Here is a 22,350-nt window from a genome sequence, read left to right as displayed (position 1 = left end):
ATGGCATGACACACTACATCCATTTTGAGCTTTTGACATACTGAACTGTTTTTGTTTAATGGATGAATTGCCATGGTGAGCAATGGACTCAGGTGACTTGATTAGGAAAACAGAATTTTCCCTTTTTGTATTATAGTACCTCGAGCTTCTTCCTCCAGTGTTTCTTTGTTCCCATTTCTTTGTTGATACCTGTCTTTTTTTCAAACTTTGTTGTTCAGAATGTCTTTAATGCTAGCCAAGGAGTAAGGGATTTGGACTTTTTTTCATGGACTTCCAAAGATTTACCCCCTAAGGTGAGTTAAATAACAGGAGTAGTCACACTGTCTATCATGTTTTCAGATTGTACCTTATGACTCAGCTTTACACTAAGTATCCTTAGAAGACTGTTTTACTTTGAATTATTTTTACAGGAAATAGCAGATTTGTATAGAATGCTGTATCTGTGTCTCTTCCTTTAGGATGAAAAAATTCCAGGGCAGATTATTGAATTTTCAGTAGCCATAAGTAGTACTCTCCTTTTTTAACAAACCAAATTAGAAATTCAAAGAGATGTAGTAACATAATAAAGGCTTTCACTCTTTTTTGGTGCAGCATGTAAATGTGCTAGTAAACTTGTTTCCTGTTATTGGAGGATACACATTAAGTTGCAGCATCTAAGATTATATTTGTACAAGTAAAGCCACAAAAATTGAATAAATACTCAACCTATTCTTAATCTTTTTTTTAATTATACATTTATAGGAACAAGTTGTGCTATATGCAGCTAAGCAGTTAAAATTATCTAGAGAAGTGCTTGTCTAAATCTCTTTACAGCCTTGTGATTTTTGAGTTCAAGAGGTTTTTTGTATGAAAGTTATAATGAAGATGACAATCGGTGTTGTTCATGTTGATTACAGAACAGATTCCTTTTTGTATGAAGGCTTTTTTGAAAGACTGCTCTTAGTTTAAACATAGTGCACAGACTTCCATACCAAAAAGCTGAAAATAGGATAATTAAAGTGATCAGAGGAAATTGCATTAATTCAAAAGAAAATATCATAAGTAGAAGTTGGTTTAAAACTGTTCAAATAAAGCATTCTTTTATAGAACAGGAAGTGAACTCCTGGAAGGTGGTGTTATAGGAGATTGTGGAGGTAGAAAGTATCAGCTCATCCACAATAAATTTAACACATTTATACAGATAAATTCATAAACACTAAAGAAAAGAATATACCTTCTAACATGAATTGTAAAAATATTTAAAATGCTGTTGGTATAAAAGGCATGGGCCACTAATTAAGGCTTGTATTTTACTTCTAAAGAGGATATCCTATAGCCATTGTGGAACAGAATATACAAGACTAGGTGAACCACTGTGTTCACCCTGTAGGGCATTAATTTGTTCTTAACTTTTAGGTGTTCTTTTAAAAGTACTTGTGGCTTGCATTGTAAGCATGATAGAGCTTGCTCCTGTTTCTCTGCTCGCTTCTGAAATAAATGTGCATTACATCCCTCACATCCTTCATCATTTTCTCTACAATAGCCTCTTTAGGTGAAAATTTTTTTCTAATATTTCTCCTCTTTTAGTAACTATCATTTTTTCTTAGTAGGAAGCTCAAAAAACCTTTTCTAATTTCAGATTTGAGTAAATATTTAATGTGTAATTGGTACTGAGTGAAATAAATTTGCAGGCCATTTTTATTTTCATAGTGGAAATAGTAAATATACACTAATGTTTACATGTACATTTACAAATCTATGATATTGCAATTACTTTGTCATAATTTTACCTTTACATTAACAATCTATTCTAAATGTGAAATCCAAGAAGCGGCATATAATTGGGAAAGAGACAATATTCAAATTTCCTTTGCATAGCCCTAGACTTTTTCACAAAATTTCACAAAGCCAGCAGAAGGAACATGTCTATATTCTTATAAATGTCACTATGAACCAAAGTTTAATGAAAGCACATAGAGTAAATTTTTCCGTAATGGTAAATGAGACACTCCTTGCATAGAAATGATTACCACTTTTATACCACTTTTTTTTCAAGAGTAGGATCATGACCTTTCAGTTAATGTGTAGATAGTTATCATCACACACTAAAGTTAGCAGTGTAACTAATATCTCTTTTATCTTTGAAATTTAGCTGGTTTAGTCTTGTAATGATTATTTCTTAGACATATTTCTTACCTAAAGAGTTCAAAGGTGTTATTAATAGGTTTTATTCTGTTCTGTTTTGTTTTGCCTTTTTGTTTTTTAATTTCTCAGGAATCTAGGTCTAATACTGATGATTTTTTCAAAGACCTAAATTCACACTGCCCACAGGAAGCAGTGATGCAAGAACAAGATATGCCATTCCTTCGAGGTGGACCTGGACTGTACAAGGTAGTGAAGACTGGCCCATCAGGTCACAACATCAGAAGCTGCCCTAACCTTAGAGGTATCCCAATTGGAATGTTAGTTCTGGGAAACAAAGTCAAGGCAGTGGGCGAGGTATGGATCCTTGTAGCTTCAGTTCATGTCTTCATAGATACAAGTATGTAACAGTAGTAAACGCAACAACAGAATCTGCTCCTGTACAGGTTTGCTTTTCCAACCTTCATGACTAACCTTTGGACTTGCTTTATATTATAAATGCTGATGCAATTATGTCTTTCAGATGTGTGCATTGATTGAAATAATGTTAAAATTGTATTGCAATTATGTATGCTTGCTTATATATTTCTGTTACAGTATTCCTTACAAAATTATGGATTTTGTCCAACTTTTTTGTCATATTCTTTGAAAAAAAATGATTTCTTGAAGTTTTTTTTTTCTAGGACCTAAACAAGTAAAAAGTTGCTCTGTTTATCTGTATTTGTTGAATTCATTTGTTAAGTTGCTGAACTGTTATTAGTGTTCCCGATTGTCCAGCTGTGGTGTTTTATGGTTGAGAAGGGCTTAAGGATGAAGTGTGTCATGCTATTTCCTAAATATAATGTCAGGAACAAAAACAGTACTCGTACAAACTTTTCATATATAGCTTGGTATTATAACTCAGCCACCGGTAAAACGTTTTATTTTGGTGATTTACCTCCTTCAGACTGTATTTTGAATATTCTAAAGTTGTGGTGTTGATTTTTTGCTTCTGAACAAACAAGTCTTAAATTTTTGGAAATACTCATAATAGTAAATGTGGCATATGTAGTTTTGGTACTTCACTCTGCCTCAGCCTGTGGCCTTAATTTAAGAAGTTTTTTTTAGTATTTGCTTTGCAATATAAAGATTGGAATTAGTGTTTTTTTCAGATACTGTAATAAGTTGTTGATTCATGCTACTGAACTATCTGAAAAGTCAGTAAATTCTTTTTTTTGTGTGTGTGCATCAGGTGACTAATTCTGAAGGTACATGGGTGCAAATGGATAAGAACAGCATGGTAGAGTTCTGTGAAAGTGATGAAGGCGAGGCGTGGTCATTAGCTAGAGACAGAGGTGGAAACCAGTACCTCCGGCATGAAGACGGCAAGTTGTTGTTTTGCTTTGTTTTGTAAATTAACTTAGAAAAAAATTAAGCAGTTTAAACAGGACATAAAGAAGGAACTGAGTTTTAAACAAGTATAAGAGTTTATACTTTTTCATTAGAGTTACTTTACACAGTCGATCTTCAAAGTTGTTGATACACATTTTTTAAAACTTCTTTAAAAAACAGTTAAAATATTTCCCCCTTTTTTTTTTTTCTATAGCAGTTATGGATCATGATTTTAACCATGCTTTTAGCTATGATAACACTCTTAAATAAGGACTTGTGAATTTCTGTTAGCTGGCTTTGGTGTACTTTGTCTCAATGAAAAGCAGAGCAGAATTAATTAATGTTCCTTTTAATTTCATTAATTTAATATTAAATCTTTTCCATCATTTCTCAAGGAGTATCTGCTTTAAGAAAGAATTCTCAAACTTGGAAGAATTTAAACAAGATTCTTACTTGAAGTTCTGTCTTCAGATTCTAGATATATAAGTACTATTACTAAAGAACATCTTCAAGTACATTGATGTTCTCACAGAAAAACAGAAATACAGGCTCCAGGCTTTGTGGACAAAATTCTCTCGTGGGATTTTTACAATTCAGTGCATAGGGGTACCATCTCAGAAGCTTTCTGATGCAGGTCCTATGCCTTGACATTCCTGTCTTTATTCTTTTCTAGATAGTCACTGTTTTCATAAGTAGAGTGAAGGCAGATGTCTCTTGTGCACTTAGCTAAAGTAGTTTAAGTGGTTATCAGTGCAATTACTGAGGGATTTCAACTTGTTCTAATGTTCGTAGACATCTCAGTACCAATTCAAACTAATAGGCTTAAGCTGCATCTGAAAATTACCAATACTCATTGCTTTTATTTGCCGTGAAATTAATTAGGAATACTCTGTCATTAGTTTCAATACTTTTGCTACAGGGAAACAATTAGAATTTGGAGGAGCTCTAACTAGATTTGCAAGTGCTATATTTTTATCTATAAATATAATACTGTCTTTTGGATTGCTTTGTACTTTCATTATTTAATAAAATAATAACGAAAATCTCAGAAATAAGTAAGACTTGCGTCAGAGACAAAACAAAAGTCATACTGAACACCCAAATCTGTAGGCAGGTATCCAGATATTTTAGTTGAACAGCACGATATAGAGTTGCCACTAATTGAGAAAGTCCTAGCACGTGTCTTTTTTTTAAACTGAGTTTAAATTTGCAACCTCCTCCCTCAAAATATTTTTTTAAATTAATTTGAATATGTGTGTTTATGTAAAAGTTTGTTCTCTGAAACAGAGTTTTGGACTGAAATGCAGTTTTCTAAAAACATCTCTCAGAAGACACTTTTCTTAGAATTGTTTTTATTTTATTTGAGTCGACATCAATGTTTGTACATTTTCAAGAGGAAGAAGTTGTTCAAGGTGCTGACCTGAGCTTTTAACCTGCATTTGGGAGATTTCTAGGAATTTTTTCTTACAGATCATTGCTTGGAAAGATACTTTTTACTACATTAGGTCAGTAGTGTCTCCCTGTATCTAAATAGTCAAGTCCTTTGTGTTGGCTGTTCTGTTGTTGTGGATATTCTGAAAGACTCGAGGTTAGTTTTGGAAGGAGATTTTTTAGTTATCATACAGAAAGCAAAACTTTAGTATTCAGTAACAGATACAAATAAATATATTGGGGAAAATGTCTTATGTCCTATGAACTATTAGAAGTTAGGCAGGATTAAAAGTTTATTAGCTCTGAGTTTGCCAATTTAACAATTGCTGTCCAAAGAATATGAACGATGTAATTTTAATATTAAATGAAGTTTTGAGCCTGTTCCTAAGTGGCATATAACAGTAAATCATAAGAACAATCTACATGGTTTTAAGTCCTCTGTCTTTATATTTTAAAAGCATGTTCTCTACAGAAGGGAGGTGTGCTTGTCTTTTTGAAGAGACTTGTGTAGCATAGAAAAGTGCTTTCTGGAAAAGAAAATAACAGTCCTTTGCCTTGTGACTCATCTTTCCAATGTAAATCAGTTACTAAGAAGATCTAATTCTGAAGTGATGTATTTTCTTTACAGAGCAAGTCCTTCTAGATCAAAATGTTCAGACTCCTCCCCCAAGTCCTTTTTCAATACAAGCTTTCAATAAGGGGACAAGCTGTAGTAATGGACAAGGATTTGATTATGGACTTGGAAACAACAAAGGTATGTTTGTACACTGACATTTTTTGAAGTTACGTTTTCTTACTCATTTCCCACTCCTTTAGGCACCAGCAGATGTTCTTCCAAAGACATAAGCAGTAGTGCAATGAATTGCAAAGTGTTTGTGAAACATATAACTACTATTTTCTCTGTTTTAATTTCACTCAGTATAAGTACTCTGCATAAAAAGGATCATCAAAGATATTGTAAGTTACAAGTTGAGGCTCTCTATAGTGGTAGGCACAAAACTATAACTCAGAAATGAAAAATATGATTTTTTTTTTGTTGTTCAGAAAGCATGTGTTTTTAAATTATCAGAAACAACTGTTGGAATAAATAAAACCTTGTTACTATTATTGACATAAAATAATTGGGTTTTTTAACCATGACTTATTTTGTTGGCAAGACATAAATACATATAAGCCATCACAATAAACTCAAGCTGCACGTCTTCATTGATTAGATCTAGAAGATTTAATAATACAGAAGGGACTTTGTCTGAGGCACATGTCTCTGAGGGGAAAAGAGGAAACTGTTTCTGTCTTGAAACGCAGAGCTTCTGTCGTTCCACTCTTACATTGCTGTAAACTGTTCATGCCACTACAAACATGGGCCTAAGGTGTGCTATATATTTTTGACACCTGCATGTACTCTTAATGCTTTCCTCCACAAAATACCGTGATTTAAGACTTGATGTAAAGGTGAAGAGAGGAGGAAAAAAAATATTCTTAAATGTTACAATCTGTTATTTTCATAACGTGTAGTTTTATATCATTTCACAGTGCTTTTTGCGTAAAGAACAGTTCATACTTGTCCACGAATTGCTGTAGAAAATCTGGGGTTTTTTTTACAAAGACTAGAAGAGTGGAAGGTATTCTCCTTTTGGTTTATAGGATCTTTTATACAGAACTGCTTTTCCCAGTTCAGCCATACTCATTTCAAAGTAAGGGTTGAATCACAAAAGTGGAAGTGTTTAAGATGTTCAGCAGGTGAGACAGTACTACGGTTTTTCTCTCAACGTCATTTGTATAATAGTGCACAATTATTATCTGTTCTTCTTCTACAGAAGCATAATAGGAAAATAATTTTTGCTCCTATGTTGTCCAAAGATAAAATCTTGGAGGTCGATAACACTACATTAACAGGCATTCTAGTTTCTGAAGACAGTGTGTTTTATTTATTCTTTTTTATGATATCCTATCTGAAACAGTTTCTAAGGTGTTTCTTTGGGACAATTACAGAAGATTTAGAAGCTACTCCTATTGTATTCCCTGTCATTTTATATGCGGTATTCTCTTGACATACTCCCTAACTATGATGTTTTGCATGAGTGAGCAACTCACCTAGATGACTTTGTTAATTCTGTTTACTGTGGTTCCTTCTGAATTGCCTGAGAGTGAAGTGTTATTGGAAACTGTTGAAAGAATAATGGTATTACTTCTCAAAATATAGAATTCTTTAGCTATTTCATTATTTACAGTCCTTCTGCATTCTCAGGTCTAAGAGGCTTTGCGTTTTGTGGAGAACAAAAAACTGAAGGCGTAAACATGATCCCTTAGGGAAATTTCTGAATGAAGCAGTCCTTTTGGAGGGGCTTGTTTTTTGAAAGAACTTCTGTAAGGATGCACTAGTTTCACAGAAAATTCAGTCACCAACTGCTAGTCAAATGTAATGATTCCCATGCAAAAGATCTGTTTTTACAATATTTGAAGCAGAAGACCCAAGTCCCACAGTAATTCTGTTTGATTAAGCTATGTCTTCCCTATTCCAGCCTTTTGCATTGCAGGCAACTCATGAATGGCCTTACACACTTCCATATTTCGTTATTGTAGACAGATGATGTAAATGGATGTTCTACTCCTTAAAATAATTACTCATTTTAGGAAATAGACCCGTCAAACATGTTGATCACTTATGTGTTATTACAGTGGAAGTGATTGCTGCCCAATTACTGATTACAATAATTTTTTGGGTATATTGCTTCCAAAACAGTGGAAGAACAGGGATTTTTGATACCTATAGATGATTATTTTGAAAGATGTACCACTTTATTTTGTGACATTTTTTGTTAATTTTGAAACAAAAATATCAATAAAATAAGTGCAAAATTCAGTTTTATAGTTCTTAGGTAATTCAGCATTCTATACATGTGCTGGTATTTCTCTAATTCCATGAAAAGACAATTAAGTATCACCCAAAAATGTTGGAAATTCCATGAGTTGTAAATTCTGTGTTAGCTGCTATTTTTTTTACTAGGATTTCTCGAATGATGTCAAAATTATATGAATTTGCAGACTAAAGGGATACTGTTAGGATTTGCTTGGTGATGGTTCAAATCTGAGATGCACTCAAACTCTTGGTGTCTTCCAGCTCATATTACTAAGTATACTTCAAATTCTAACAAGCTGTGACAAACTCTGCCTTCTTACTGTAGGCTTCATGCATTTCTAATGCTCACATGGGGTTTTTTGAGAATTGGCATTCAGAAATCAGAAGTGCTGTTTTTAGCATGCTAGTTTTTGGAAGGCCTTCCTTTGCCTCACAAAAAATGTATGTAATTCTTCAGAAAACCAGTTCAGGTTCCTAAGCAGTACCTTTTTTTAAACAGTGTTTGTGATCTGATCTTGAAAAACGGCATGACAGCATACTTTTAAAGATATTTGCAAAAATGAGCAAATATTTAATAGAGCCTTGGCACAGAAATAGACTTGCCAAAGCCTAATTACATGTTATCTTTCCCTTCTCATCACTTATTCTAATCCTTTTCTGCATGTTCTGTTGCATGTGTGTATTGTAAATGCTAGGGATTTCTGTTTCTCCTTTGGCTGCTCTTCATTTTTTTAGCAACTATAAATCTGGATTTTGAAATGTTTCAAATAATTGCAATAAAATATATGGTCCTTAAATACCCTGCTTGTACTTTCCAGCCATTTTATTGCCATGCATGGAATGAGATTTTTATGTTTAGCCACACCAGAGTTGAATATGGCTAAATATGATTTATGAGCTTTCTCTATTATCACCATTTAAACTTTGAGAACCATTTTACTCTGTCTTTCTGGAGAATGACAAGTAACAGGTTGTAGTTTTGACTGTTTTGCCCACTACAGGTGACCAACTGAGTGCCATACTGAATTCCATTCAGTCACGGCCAAATCTCCCAGCTCCTTCCATCTTTGATCAAGCTGCAAAACCTCCCTCTTCCCTAGTCCACAGTCCATTTGTGTTCGGACAGCCCCTTTCCTTCCAGCAGCCTCAGCCACAGCTTCAGAGTAAGTTTGTCAGCCTTACCTGCCTCATCAGTCCATTTCTGCAGCTTTGACATTGCTGTTCTCAGTTGCTTACCAGCCACTAATCATCCCTCAGTTCACCTGTCTGTTTTATTTTAAGTTTTTCATGATTCAGAGGTATGTGAGGTAATGTTCCTGAAGAAGTATACTTATTGAACTTGAATTTTCGTATTGACAATATTTTTCTTTTGTATTTGTTCTGCAGTGTAGATAAGTCATGAAAGTGCATTTTCAACATTGTATGCAACTCTGGGTTTATAATTAATGTCAATAATTTATATGGTACAAAATGTTGATAATTGTTTTCACATCAGATATGATCTGCAATAAATTCATAGGTATTAATTTTTCTGACCTCTTAAATTCCTACTTTTGTCATCACTCAGTTTCAGGGATGTAGCTGGACACTTGGCACTACTCGTATGAAAGGCTTTGGTAGTCTTCTGTGAAGTGCTTATAGGGCTGGCATGGACATGATAATTTGCACCTTGAGGTGAATAGCAGTTACTGTGATTACTGATGGGAGGACAGGAAGCTGTTTAGTTTATTATTAATATGCAATTCATGATGAATGGCAGATACTGCAGTAAATAAATTCTTCCTTAGATACAGAATAGGTATAACATGAGTCACATGAATACTAGTCTTCTTCCGTCTCCCATAAACTGTCCTTCCAAAGTGCCCCAGTTCTTTCTTGTGGGATCATGTAATTCGTCAGTCTCTATGTCTGTGCAGTCCTGGATCTAAAATAACTCCAGTTGTCTTATTTCACATCATTTGTCCTTTAGCCTGTAGATCTGCATTGTATCTAAGGAAAAGCTGTCAACAGGATATTTTGCTGCCCGGCAAGATCTTACTCAATGGATTTGCCTATCCAACAGATGTAGATAAATTGTATTCAGTAAACTACATCCATGGTTTGTGTTTTAAGAGGAATCCCTGATTCATAAGGAAGCCTTTTTTGTCAGGCAGGAGGAAGCACTGGTAGTCTACTGAATAGGGAAACTGGAAAAAGATTTCAAGCTGGTATCTGGTTTTTTGATATTAGCTTAGTGTAAGATCTCAACTGTTAAAATTATTTCCCCTTCCAGCAGGGCAAAAATTATCAACCAGAACTGGTATACAGTTGCACTAACTTTCTCCCAGGCAGTTTGTGATCTAATTTTTGACACAGATAATGTAAATTATACATAAAGTGGAGAAATACTTATGTCTTTGTTTTCACTATGAAAATTTAAGAATTACAGGGGAAAATTTACTGTTTGAACTTTCTTAGTTTTTTGCAAATTTATTAATCCTCCATTTACAAGTACATCCAAATTCTGTATTTTGTCATGGAGGCCTGTAAGACTACATATATACATTATTTTACACATATACATTTCTATTGTATACAACAACAGGGCAAGGGGTAATGGGATGAAGCTGGAACACAAAAAGTTCCATTTAAACATAAGAAAAAACTATTTCACTGTGAGGGTGAGGGAGCCCTGGCACAGGCTGCCCAGGGAGGTTGTGGAGTCTCCTTCCTTGGAGGTCTTCAAGACGCACCTGGACATGTTCCTATGTGACCTGATCTAGGTGAACCTGCTTCTGCTGAAGGGTTGAACTAGATGATCTCTGAAGGTCCCTTCCAACCCCTACCATTCTATGGTTCTGTGATTTTCATTTTATAGTTGAGGAAATTATGAGGGATAAAAGATTCTCTAGATTAAACATCTTCTTTTAAGCAGTTATTCTATTATGACTCTATTTATTAGAACTTTACATATTAGAAATTAGTGAATTAATTTGCAATATAAGATTAATTAGAATAGCAAGGTATATATGCAGTAAAAACGTTCAGACATAAGATTTCTATTTAGGTCGAATTCCACTGGTTTCTAGTCTGTATTTGACACTCATGTAACTATGATAGAACTGTAGCAGAAACTATTTTCAAGTGCGCAATTTCCATTTATTATTTTAAAAGCAGTTTATAGTCTTCTGTAACCAAACATGTAATTTAACTTTAAAATCACTAAAAAGCATATCCGAAGGCTCCGTGTCAAGTCAATGGGATTTTTACTCTAGACACGCTTAGTTTGAGTTTCAAACTATGTGCTCTGTGTTTAACTGCTTCCTGTAGTAAAGTTAGGTCTAAAAATGAAAATTAATGTTTATATTCAGTAACTAAAGGGACTAATCATAGTCTCATAGTTGAAAGATTATAAAACATATTCTGTGCTGATGACAGATTGTGGTTTTTCTTTAGAAGAATTTGTAGCTCTCTGTTCTCTCCGAGGAACAGTTTCTGTTCTTTGGGTTTGGTATGGTTTCCACATTCATTTAAGAAAGAGGGAAATGCCTTGTCACAGCCTTTTATCTTCCAATAAAGTGTCTGGTTATTTTTTTGGCAGATAGTTTTAGACAAGCACTTCCTCAGATATAAAACTTGAAAAAATGATAAGTATCTCTGCTATTCTTTTCACATCGTAAGTAGGGAAACTTAAGAGTCCTACGTATGTTGTCAAAGAATTTATTTCTGAAGGAATATTATAAAAAAGAAGGGTGTTCCTGAGTTCTGTGTTACTTGTGAGAACTCTGTCAAGGGCTGCTTGTTCTGTCCTACATAATTCCTGTGCTGATTTTCACATATAGTCACGCAGGGGCAAAAAAGCTGAGAGGTTGTTTTCCTGTTCACTGAGACAGACAAAACTAAGATGCTTTTGTGATATGTTTTAATTCCTTGTCAGTCTTTTAGACAGCTAAAAGCAAAAAAAAAAAAAAAAAAAAAAAAAAGGACAAAAAAAAAAAAGCAAAAAAAGCCAGAAGAGATGGCAAAACCTACCTGAACTTCAGGAACAGCTATATTGGCTTGAAATATTAGCAAGGGACTTTTTCTGAAAACAGCACAAGTTTACATGTGTTTGTTTCTTGATTATTTCAGCAAAACAGATTATAATTACTGCAGCCTGCATATACCTTCTTCTGACAGTTTATAAGATTGTATGATCATTGGTAACAGATGTACTCAGGACTGTGGCCTGCTATAGCTGCAAAATTATTACTAGTTGACTGATTAATTTGTCTCTGAACTTTGTGAGGAGCACAGAACATTCCAGTTGATGTTTGAATTTTGAGTATTGATGGAAACCTAATGTGTCAAGTAAGATCATGTTTCTCTACCTTCAGGAGTGTGTGCTGAGTCATAAAACTCTTTAGAGGTGACAAGTGAGGGGAAATGGGATCTTGCCATGCTGTCCAGCACAAGTTATCAGAATTTCATGATTGGCTGTTGAACTCTGAACTTGGTGAGGGAAGTGTGAGGCCTTATAGTCACCACTGTTAGATCTCTATGCCCTGTTTCCTCACAATTGAGTTGCTATTGCAATTAAGAATGACTTGGAAGTCTGAAGAGGCTTGTTAGCTGCACCTGTCACACTCTCCCTCTTCTACTGAGACTCTGGCAGCTCACTAAGGCACTGCACAGCACAGCTACTGTTTTCTGGCTCATCTCAGTCCAGGCAGAAGCTGCAGTGCTGAGCTACTGTTCAGTGCGTTCATAGTGTCCTGTTAGGCTGCTTCCTTGCCAATCCATTCTGTGGAGCTACAGCCCCAACATATGGTCCCACCAGATATATATGATCAGCCCCTATCATTCATGCCAGGAGTTCCTTGATGCGTCCCTTCAGTGTTGTGCTACCACTTCTTTTTGGTTTTGTTCCTTTCCTTTCTAGGTGCCAGTTACAGAGCGTTTAGAACCACTGGCCTTGCCTGCAGTGCTTCTGTCTACTTTTCCCAAACTATAGAGTGGATCCAGAAGACTAGCACACATATGGAGCACATAACCCTTCTCAGTAGTGTTTTCAGTAAAATGAAAGGGAGAGCAGCCAGAGTATTGGTTTATCTGTTGTTTTCAGATGCTACATATTGCTGAAGCATCATTCCTGAAAATTTGAGCTAATCAGTTAAAAAGTTTCATACCCTAGGCTGTACAGATTCGATAATCAAAGATATGTATGAAGGAGACATTTGTTCAGGTCAATTAAAACGCATCTCAGGGATGACTGGCATGGTAAAATTTGGAGCAAGAGGACAAATTGTCAAGTTCTATTTTAGAAATAAATTTGGTTTATTACCTCTTAAAAAACTGTAGTTGCAAACTGTAAAATTATAGAATCACTTTTAGCTACCCTTCTAGCACAGGAATCCTTCTCTCTATTAATAAACTTAGGTTGTTCAAGTGTTAGTGCTGCAAAACCTACCTTCAGGTAAAGAACATTGCTAGTATTTTTCTAATAATCCTGGGTTTCAGATTTTGCTTTCATTCATTCACTCATTCTTCTACTATAACAGGATCTAATACTTTTCTTCCTTTTTAAAACTTAATATTCAAGTCATTGTTGACTTCAGTATCTACTTTTACTCCTGAAAGAAAAAGTCTTGTCCAGCTGTCACAATGGCATTTGACATGTTCAGGATGTGAAAAAAGATACACTGATTGCAGTGCTCAAACAGCCCTATCATAGCTTCCATATCAGTAAGAGTGAATGAAAAAGAAATGCATTATTTGCTTAGCCAAAAGAGCAAAAGCAGGTCAGTGCTTTCCTTCATCACCATGCAGAAAAGCAGTGTCGTTTTGGAAGAAACTGTAACTTGTCTCCACTTGACAGACATTTTACCAGTTTGTTTTAGAGTATGTTTAAAAACAACTAATGTGGCCCAGTTGATGTGCTTTCTGAGGAAGTAGCCACGGCCATTGGAGGACTGCATCCTGCCACAAGAATTGAACCGTCTCTTATGTCTCCATGGTGTGTGGCTTTTCCAGATGGAGCTATTTCCATGTGGAAGGAAAGACACTGACTAAAAATACATTCTCACATCAGAACATGACATGGGACAGACCATGCGTATTTTGCATGTCAAGTCTTTGTAGTCTGAGGGCCTTTCAAAAAGAAGGAATCCTGACCAAAAATATGATCTCTCTGGCTGACCAGATATCCTGACTAGACATTCATTGTTCACCAAGGGAGTAAGGAGATTGTGGGAAACTCATTCTCTTTTTCCCAGAGTCCCCTTGAAGTGATTGAGTAGTAGTACATTGTTCAACATAAACCGGATAACAACATTATGAAATGTAACTTCTCAGGCATAGAATGAAAGAATGGAGTGTAAATGTGCATTCATGAAGTGGAGTTTGTGAAGATTTCTAGTTATATAAACTCTTCTAGTTATATCTCAGTAGTGTTGAGAAACTAAAGTTCACATTATGTGAAGGTTTTCAAAACATCAGAGGTGCATTCAGATTTGAAAAACCCATTTTGATGGGTTTAATGTAGTTTTCTTTGTTCTTTTCAGTGATTGGTGAGGCTTTCCAGTGCAATCTGGACATTGTCTAATTTTCTCAAAAATATGTGAGAATTAGAATTGGTCATCTGGAAGGCCATATTGCAATAATAAATCAATAACCTCTGAATTTACAGATGAAAAAGTAATATTTCAAAACAGAGTTCAATTCAAAACTAGATGCTGGTGGTTTTTGTAATAAAACGCAAATCTTATTGGTTTGTCTACACATGTCCATTTTAGATCCTGGCAACTAACATGTGACATCACAGAATATATTTTCTTTTTTTAAATTTATATCAGGGAAAATATTTTGAAGTAACTCTCATTTTAAATTAATATAAGAGTCTAAACAAATAATTCAGAATACTTAATAAAGGACATGCATGTCATTTGCAATGCCTGTTACCTTTAATGCTTTTTCCATTGAATCTGTGCTGCTTCTGTGCAACTGTTTTCCACTGTAGAAACTCCATCCTGCTGCCATGCTTCTCGTGAGCGTATTTACAAAACTAGTGATGTAGCTGGGCCTGCCTCTGCTATTTCATCTCTCTCTCTCAAACTGAAGGGTGGGTATGCATGCCAACACAAGAAAGGTTATTCAGATTTTTACACTGAAACTGTTTTTTTTTTTATCCTTCCATTCATTTTCATTTAATTCACTTAATAAAATGATATTTTGAAAATATATGTTCAAGTTTGCCATTTGTTAGGAGCTCTTCCAATACAACCCTTCCATGTTGCCTTCCTGAGTTGCAGCAGCTTCATAAGTGATCCAGAGATCTCTTTCTCCTTTATAAACAGGAAGATGATTGTTAGTCTAATGTAATAACATCTGCTTTTGAGCAACAGGCAAACAAAATGCAGAAAGGGGAAAAAAATATATAGATGGGGAGGTTTTTTGTTTACAGATAAAGCAGTTTACTACATGATTATGCCTTTTTTTCATTTTGGGGTTTTGGGTTTTTTTGTCCTGATAGTTAAGAGTGCTAATTAGGGTTATTTACCTGAATACGTACAAATCCAAACCTTTTTTAAAAAACATACAGTATTGTTTATTGCTGGAAGCTACTGTTCAGCTATGCCTTTCATAAGCAGTTTTACTCTAGAATATTTTCCTGCTTGATAGTCAGTATCATGCATATCTTTTTAATTCACTGCATTGCTGAATGGCTTCCAACGTTTTTTGTCCTCTCTGAGGACTATTGTCAGCTTTTTACTATTTTTTACTGTATGAGGAATTCTGTAAAAGGTTCTATGTAAAGTACATTCTCATCTGGCAGGCCTTTAAATTCATCTTTTCATTTGTTTGTTTCTGGGAAAAGTGTGTATAAAGTGATTGTAACTTAAGGTTTCTGAACTCATATATCACAAATTAGGCAGAATAGCTTGTCGGTAGAACTGGTGAATACCTGAGCTGGCATGAGCAAAATGCTTCGACTGATATTTAAGAAGCTTTTTAGTTTTTTCTGTTAGCAGTAACAATCATTTCATAAACCATATGATGTACCATGCTATTTCTTCCTTTTCCCCTTCCCCCCCTGCCAAAATAATTATAGAACTTAAAAGAAAAAAACAGTAAAGGCAGGTTAGACTCTCGGAATTTATTTTGATGACATTTGAGATGTTCTCATTATATTCTGCTCTTTGTATTTGGCATATTGTTCCTGAATATAGACAAAATACTACTTCTCTGCCTGGAGAAATATTATCTCCAAATATTAACTCTACCATGTCCTATGACCTGGAAAGGCAGGAGGGGACCCTAACCTTCAAGCTTGTTAAATAATCTGATACTGATATTTTTAACTTTTTCCTGTTGCTGTTTGTTTTATTATAAGCTGCTTAAATAATGGAGGTAGCAAAATAGTAGGAATAGTTTTGTAACCTGAGCAAACAGCTGGAGCTAGACTTTACTCAAAAAAATACATATATTTTTGTATTGGGGAAGGTAACAGTAGGAAAAACTGAGATCACTTTGTGCTTCTATATATTTTCTAGCATAGGCTTCATGATTGAGAACTGAAAGAAGTTGGTTCAGATCCCATAAAGCAGAAGAAAGTAAACACAGATTTCCCATGTTTTAAATAAATACTAAAGGTACTGGATAATGATGAGTGCTTATCCCATCTGTTCCCATTAGATTTCACAGTCCAAATTTGCAAGTATTGTCTGATCAGTTGAAACTTTATTTTTTAACAAATAGTTGTTGCCACAAAAATGTGCCCAGATGACTGGAAATGATCTTTTAAGTGTCTAGAAAAATAAAATAATCTGAAGTACTGTGTCCTAACTCTACAAGATTTACTAGAGAAACTTCACATTTAACTAAGGAAAACCCATTCAAATGAGAAGAACTTAAATATACATTCAAGGCTTTGCATTGTAATGCTTTGAGACGGTTATATTTAATTCACAACTGCTGCATTGCTTCCAGTAACTTCAACATTGCTTGTCTTAGTTTTCAAAATGATATTGGACAAGAAAGACTGAGCTATTTACTTGCATGTATTTTTTCTGTCTATATTTGTGTTAAGCTACCCATCATTTTTACAGTTCTGCTGATTAATGTGTGCACAGGGCCATTGTACATAGGAACAGTAACTTAGTGCAGCAAAATAAAAGGATAGCATGGACCTCAGTTGATGGTCCATAATGGTTTCAGTCAGCTTAGTGGTTGAAAAAGGTGGGGTTTTAAGTAGGTTGTGTTCTGACTGCTTGCAATCTTAAGAAGGTGGATACCTCAGATTATCAATGTGGATTGTTTTAAGCATATTTGAAGGCCTCTTACTCAGTTTGCCTTACAGCTGTATTTACTTACTATGTTTCCTGACTTCTGAGATTAAAGAAAATAGATCTGGTAATATGTTTGATCTTTATGCAAGTGTCTTGCAGTTAGGCTTACACACATAGAGAGAAAAAATGATCCATGCTTTTTGTTGCAACTGTGATAAATTTAGATCTAAACTCCTGGCATTTAAACTAAAGATGTAAATTGTGCTTCTTTACTAGTGTTTTGTGGAAATAATGAACTGTGCCTTTTGTTACCACCATAGCAGTGTTTTCTCTGTAAACGTTTCCTAAGGCTTGTTTCTATGTATCCTTAAGATAGAAGATTCCTTTGAGAAAAAATGTGCTGAAAAAAAGTATTCTAGGGGCAAAAAATTCCCTTTGTATTCCCTTTTGGTTTGATGTGAACAGAAGCATGTGTTTAGATTTTTATCTCATGTTCAAGTCTTTAATCCTTGTTGTGTATTATTAAAGGTATCACAGTCAAACTATAATAATTTAATTATAACATATACTAAACAGGTGACCGAATGAATTTCACAGGAGCTGCTAGACCAATTTCTCCAGCAGGGAAATCAGATATGTCATCAAAACACAGAGCTGACAGCAGGTCACCCAAGCTTGACGTGAGAACGAACAGAGCTGCTGCTGATCAGAAGAAACCTAGGAACACAGATGGTTTGTCTGCCAGTGAATCTCTTATGCTGAAATCAGATGCTGCAAAGCTGCGGTCAGACTCTCACAGCAGGTCTTTGTCTCCAAATCATAACACTTTGCAAACACTAAAAACTGATGGAAGAACAACTACTGGTCTGAGAGCTGAATCTCCAGGGCCAGGAACTCGGTCATCTTCTCCAAAGACAAAGACACTTACAACCGTTAGATCTGGTGCTAGTTCTCCACGATCCTCATCGCCCCAAGACAAAACTCTACCTCAGAAAGCTTCATCCCCTGTAAAAACAAAGCTTGATCCTCCTCGAGAGCGCTCCAAATCTGATTCTTACACGTTAGATCCAGATACCCTTCGCAAAAAGAAAGTACCGCTAACTGAACCCTTAAGGGGGAGGTCCACTTCACCCAAACCTAAAGTTATTGCAAAAGATGGAAAACCTGTTACAGAAACTGAAAATAGAGCTCCTTCCCCTCATGTTGTACAAGAAAATCTCCACAGTGAGGTAGTTGAAGTATGTACTTCAAGTACTTTAAAGACTAACAGCATTACAGATAGTACCTGCGAAGACAACACAGAGTTCAGAAGTCTAGATGATGCTTCTAATAAAGTTCATTTCAGCATAGGAAAAGCACCACTGAAAGATGAGCAAGACATGAGAGCATCTCCAAAAGTGAGTCGTAAATGTGCTGGTAGGCACACGAGACCCAAGAAGGAAAAAACCAGCTTTCTTTTCAAAGGAGATGGCTCCAAGCCTGTAGAGCCTGCCAAGCAAGCAATGTCACCTTCCGTTGCAGAATGTGCTAGAGCTGTATTTGCTGCATTTCTTTGGCATGAGGGTATAGTTCATGATGCTATGGCTTGTTCATCTTTTTTGAAGTTTAATCCAGAACTATCCAAAGAGCATGCCCCAATACGAAACAGTCTTACTCAGCAGCCTGCAGAGGAAAAAGAAACCAAGTTGAAAAATAGACATTCATTGGAAATATCATCTGCTCTTAACATGTTCAACATCTCACCTCATGGACCAGATATATCTAAAATGGGTAGCATCAATAAAAACAAAGTCCTGTCAATGTTAAAAGAACCACCTCTACATGAAAAGTGTGAGGATGGAAAAACTGAAACTACCTCCTTTGAAACATCCAGCCATCACACAATGAAATCCAAGTCTCCTCTTCCGTTAACACTGCAGCACTTGGTGGCTTTCTGGGAAGATATTTCTTTAGCAACTATTAAAGCAGCTTCCCAAAATATGATTTTTCCAAGTCCTGGTTCTTGTGCAGTGTTAAAGAAGAAAGAAAGTGACAAAGATAACAAGAAGACCAAAAAAGAGAAAAAGAAAAAAGAGAAGATTGAGATTAGACCAAGAGGAAATCTCTTTGGTGAGATGGCCCAGCTTGCAGTGGGAGGACCTGAAAAAGACACCATATGCGAGTTGTGTGGAGAATCTCATCCATATCCAGTGACTTACCACATGAGACAAGCTCATCCAGGTAAGATTACATATTTTTTTTCATTCCCATGTCCATCTGTAAAATATGTTGCACATGGATATTGTTTGGGTATTAGTTGCTGTTATGAAAAACATGTCAGACTGTCTTGTCCAGCATTTTAACACAGTTCACTACATAATCCAAACTAAGAGACACGTACCAACGTGTAAATAATTTGTAAGGAATTTCAAGCAGTTCTGGATTTAAGCTTTCAAAGATGATGAAGAAAGTTGTTTAAAACAAGGTGAAAATAATGAGCTGACTTTATCATAGCTCTTCAGAAATATGCCGTTCGTTACACTTTAGGACTTGAAAAAAATTAGAAATAAAAAATCTGAGATCTGTTAAAACAGTTCTGTGTTGCCAAAAGTTTTTCGATTGCTGTTCTACTGAGGATAGTACAAAATCACTGACTTGATGTTTTTGGTTTAAAAGTATCTTAAAACCCAAATCTAGTTTGCGTCTAGACAGTTTGTGTTGTAAAATACAACCCGACCAAGTCTGTTATGTTGTGTCTCTGTGCAGATCCTTGAATTTTTTGGGAGCTTTGTTTAATTATAGGAAATTAATGCTAGATAGGCATTATCTTAGCTAGCTAACTGAATTCAAAATATAAGTAAGTTGTGTTTTCTGTAGAAGACAGATCACTAGTAGAAGGGATTAGCTACATATATTAGCTAGTAATAAATCACCTTGCTAATGACAAAATGAATTCTGTGTTTTCTAGCTTGTAAACATACCTAATTGTTTTGTCAGTTACTGAAGTTCAGGCTGATGTTGTATGTGCTGTTTCTATCACTATGAAACTGTAAGTTAAGGCAAAATTAAGGAGCCCTATTATTCAGCAATTACCAATGCCCAGAATCTTTCTGAGAAACAATAATGAGCAACGGAATGCTCTTTGCTCCCTCTTAAGTTCTATTAGCCAGGGTAAGCTTTTTGGCTTTATGAAATTATAGATAATGTTGACTAACATAACACTGAGCTTACCGTCACTTAGATGTCTGAAAAGAGAGCTGTTGATGCTCTGCACGAGTTCATCATAAATACTTGAAAACTACAGAATGCTTGGATTCTCTGGATACTGGTGGGAAACATGGACATGCACCTTGCTTTTTAATAAGCTCAGAGATACAGAAAAGAAGAAAGGCTGGGAAAAGACATCCTCCTTCCCCCTCTCTTTCCTTCTTTTGTAGTAATAAATAATATTATCATAATCCTTTTGAAATAACTGATTTTAATCTCCTGTCCTGATATAGGTTGCGGCCGTTATGCAGGTGGCCAAGGTTATAACAGCATTGGGCACTTTTGTGGAGGATGGGCTGGTAATTGTGGTGATGGTGGTATCGGGGGAAGCACTTGGTATTTGGTTTGCGATCGATGCAGAGAAAAATACCTCCGCGAAAAGCAAGCAGCAGCAAGAGAAAAGGTATATCCATTTCTGTTTCTCTGGCTATCTGCTTGATAATACCATGTCCACCACTTGAAAATGAGATAAAGCGAGTTTAAAAAAATTGGAATTTCTGAATTTTGGAAGGTTTTGGAATATCCACTTATGTCATTGATAGGTTAGAAATAAGAAGATAGAAATTTTTCTAATTACTTCTGATGAGATTTCTTCCCTTCAGATGGTAGTATTTTCAAGTTTATGATTTTATTTTTTATCCCAATATAACTGCAACATTGAATGTAGTACCTTATTTCTTTTTAAATGTCATTTTATTGACTTTGTTTTATTTGCTTACTGAAATACCAGTACTGCTTTAACTTTATATATTTGTAGTTTCTTTAATGATCTTAAACATAGGGATCATTAGATATAGATGCTGAACACCGGGCCAACTAGAGTAATTGTTGATGGGAATATTACAAAAGGTGGTGTTTTTATACCGGTTGTCTGTGACCAATTCCAAATTTTTGCTAACATATACAAATATGTTGAGGTTTTAAAATATGCAGAACAATGCTAAATTAGCTTTATTTATCAAACTAAATTTGTAGGAATGTTTTTGCACACAAAATTCATCCTGAGAAAAACATTCAAACTTTCAGCTATTTGGTCAAAGATTACAAAGCTATGCAAATAGTAGAAGTGCTATTTTGTAATAGAAGTGACATTGTCAACTTTTCCTATGGTGAAACATCATTTAAATATATCTTTTTGTAATTTCTCTAGATCAAACAGTCTAGGAGAAAACCAATGCAAGTTAAAACTCCTCGTGCCTTGCCAACTATGGAAGCTCATCAAGTGATTAAAGCCAATGCACTGTATTTACTGTCGCTGAGTAGTGCTGCTGAGCCTAGTATCCTGTGCTATCACCCTGCAAAGGCATTCCAATCACAACTTCCCAGTGTCAAAGAAGGAATTTCTGAAGACTTTCCCATTAAGATGCCATGTCTCTATCTACAGACTTTAGCAAGGTAATTAAAGGAAGTTTAGGAATATTGATTTTAATAACTGTTTACGGTGTTGGATAAAAATATGTGCATAAACTAAATTAAAACTTGCATAGAAAAAAGATGTGTATTTTCCTAATTCTTTATGATCTTTGTTCTTCTTTCTCTTCCATTTCCATGACCTTATTCAATTTCTGAGATGGTATTTGATCTAAGGGTCAGGTATACCCTGAGTAGCTTTTGCATATTAAATATTTTTTAACAAGAGTTCTGGTTCTGTTGAAAGAATTTAGAATTTCTTGAAGAATTTAACTTAGCGTGTTAGCAGCAGACATACGTGCTACTTTTCTCTCTTCACAGTTAAAAATAGAAGGAAGGAAACCAGAAGACTTGTGCTTGTTTGGTATTGCTGAGTAGATTTCACTGTAGTGTCCCACGTCTATGATGGATAGACATTGGGCCTGAAATACATAATGGAAATACCTAAGGAAAATACTGAAAGAGAACAGAGGGTGGTTCTCACTCCCTGTTGGCTGAAAATGCCATTATATTTTCCACTAACATTTGCAAGTCACAACCAGTTTAAATGCATTATGTGAGTAGTAAATGAACAGTGTTGACTGGATTAATGTATTGGACGAAGAACTTCTGTGTATGTTTCAGAAACCTGTAATCCTTAATCCTAATTTAAAAATCTAATTTGAT

The 22,350-nt window shown here is 35.2% G+C and overlaps 1 protein-coding gene across 17 annotated transcripts in view; it reads left to right on the top strand.

The window, feature by feature from the left end:
• MYCBP2 (MYC binding protein 2) overlaps positions 1-22,350 on the top strand; it is a 186,516-nt gene that overhangs the window by 130,188 nt on the left and 33,978 nt on the right. For 6 of the 17 annotated variants that reach the window (XM_061995769.1, XM_061995743.1, XM_061995711.1 and 3 more), the window contains 8 exons: positions 219-293; positions 2,254-2,478; positions 3,353-3,485; positions 5,552-5,677; positions 8,761-8,946; positions 17,605-19,248; positions 20,508-20,677; positions 21,425-21,669. In XM_061995769.1, coding sequence (XP_061851753.1) covers positions 219-293; positions 2,254-2,478; positions 3,353-3,485; positions 5,552-5,677; positions 8,761-8,946; positions 17,605-19,248; positions 20,508-20,677; positions 21,425-21,669 — 2,804 coding nt within the window. The remainder of the gene's footprint in view (positions 1-218; positions 294-2,253; positions 2,479-3,352; positions 3,486-5,551; positions 5,678-8,760; positions 8,947-17,604; positions 19,249-20,507; positions 20,678-21,424; positions 21,670-22,350) is intronic. The other 11 variants (XM_061995833.1, XM_061995729.1, XM_061995793.1 and 8 more) reach the window with 8 other exon arrangements.

This window comes from Colius striatus, chromosome 1 (assembly GCF_028858725.1).
Source record: "Colius striatus isolate bColStr4 chromosome 1, bColStr4.1.hap1, whole genome shotgun sequence".
NCBI classification, from domain to species: domain Eukaryota; kingdom Metazoa; phylum Chordata; class Aves; order Coliiformes; family Coliidae; genus Colius; species Colius striatus.
The sequence above is the reverse complement of the archived record's forward strand: the minus strand, read 5'-3'. Positions and strand labels throughout refer to the sequence as shown.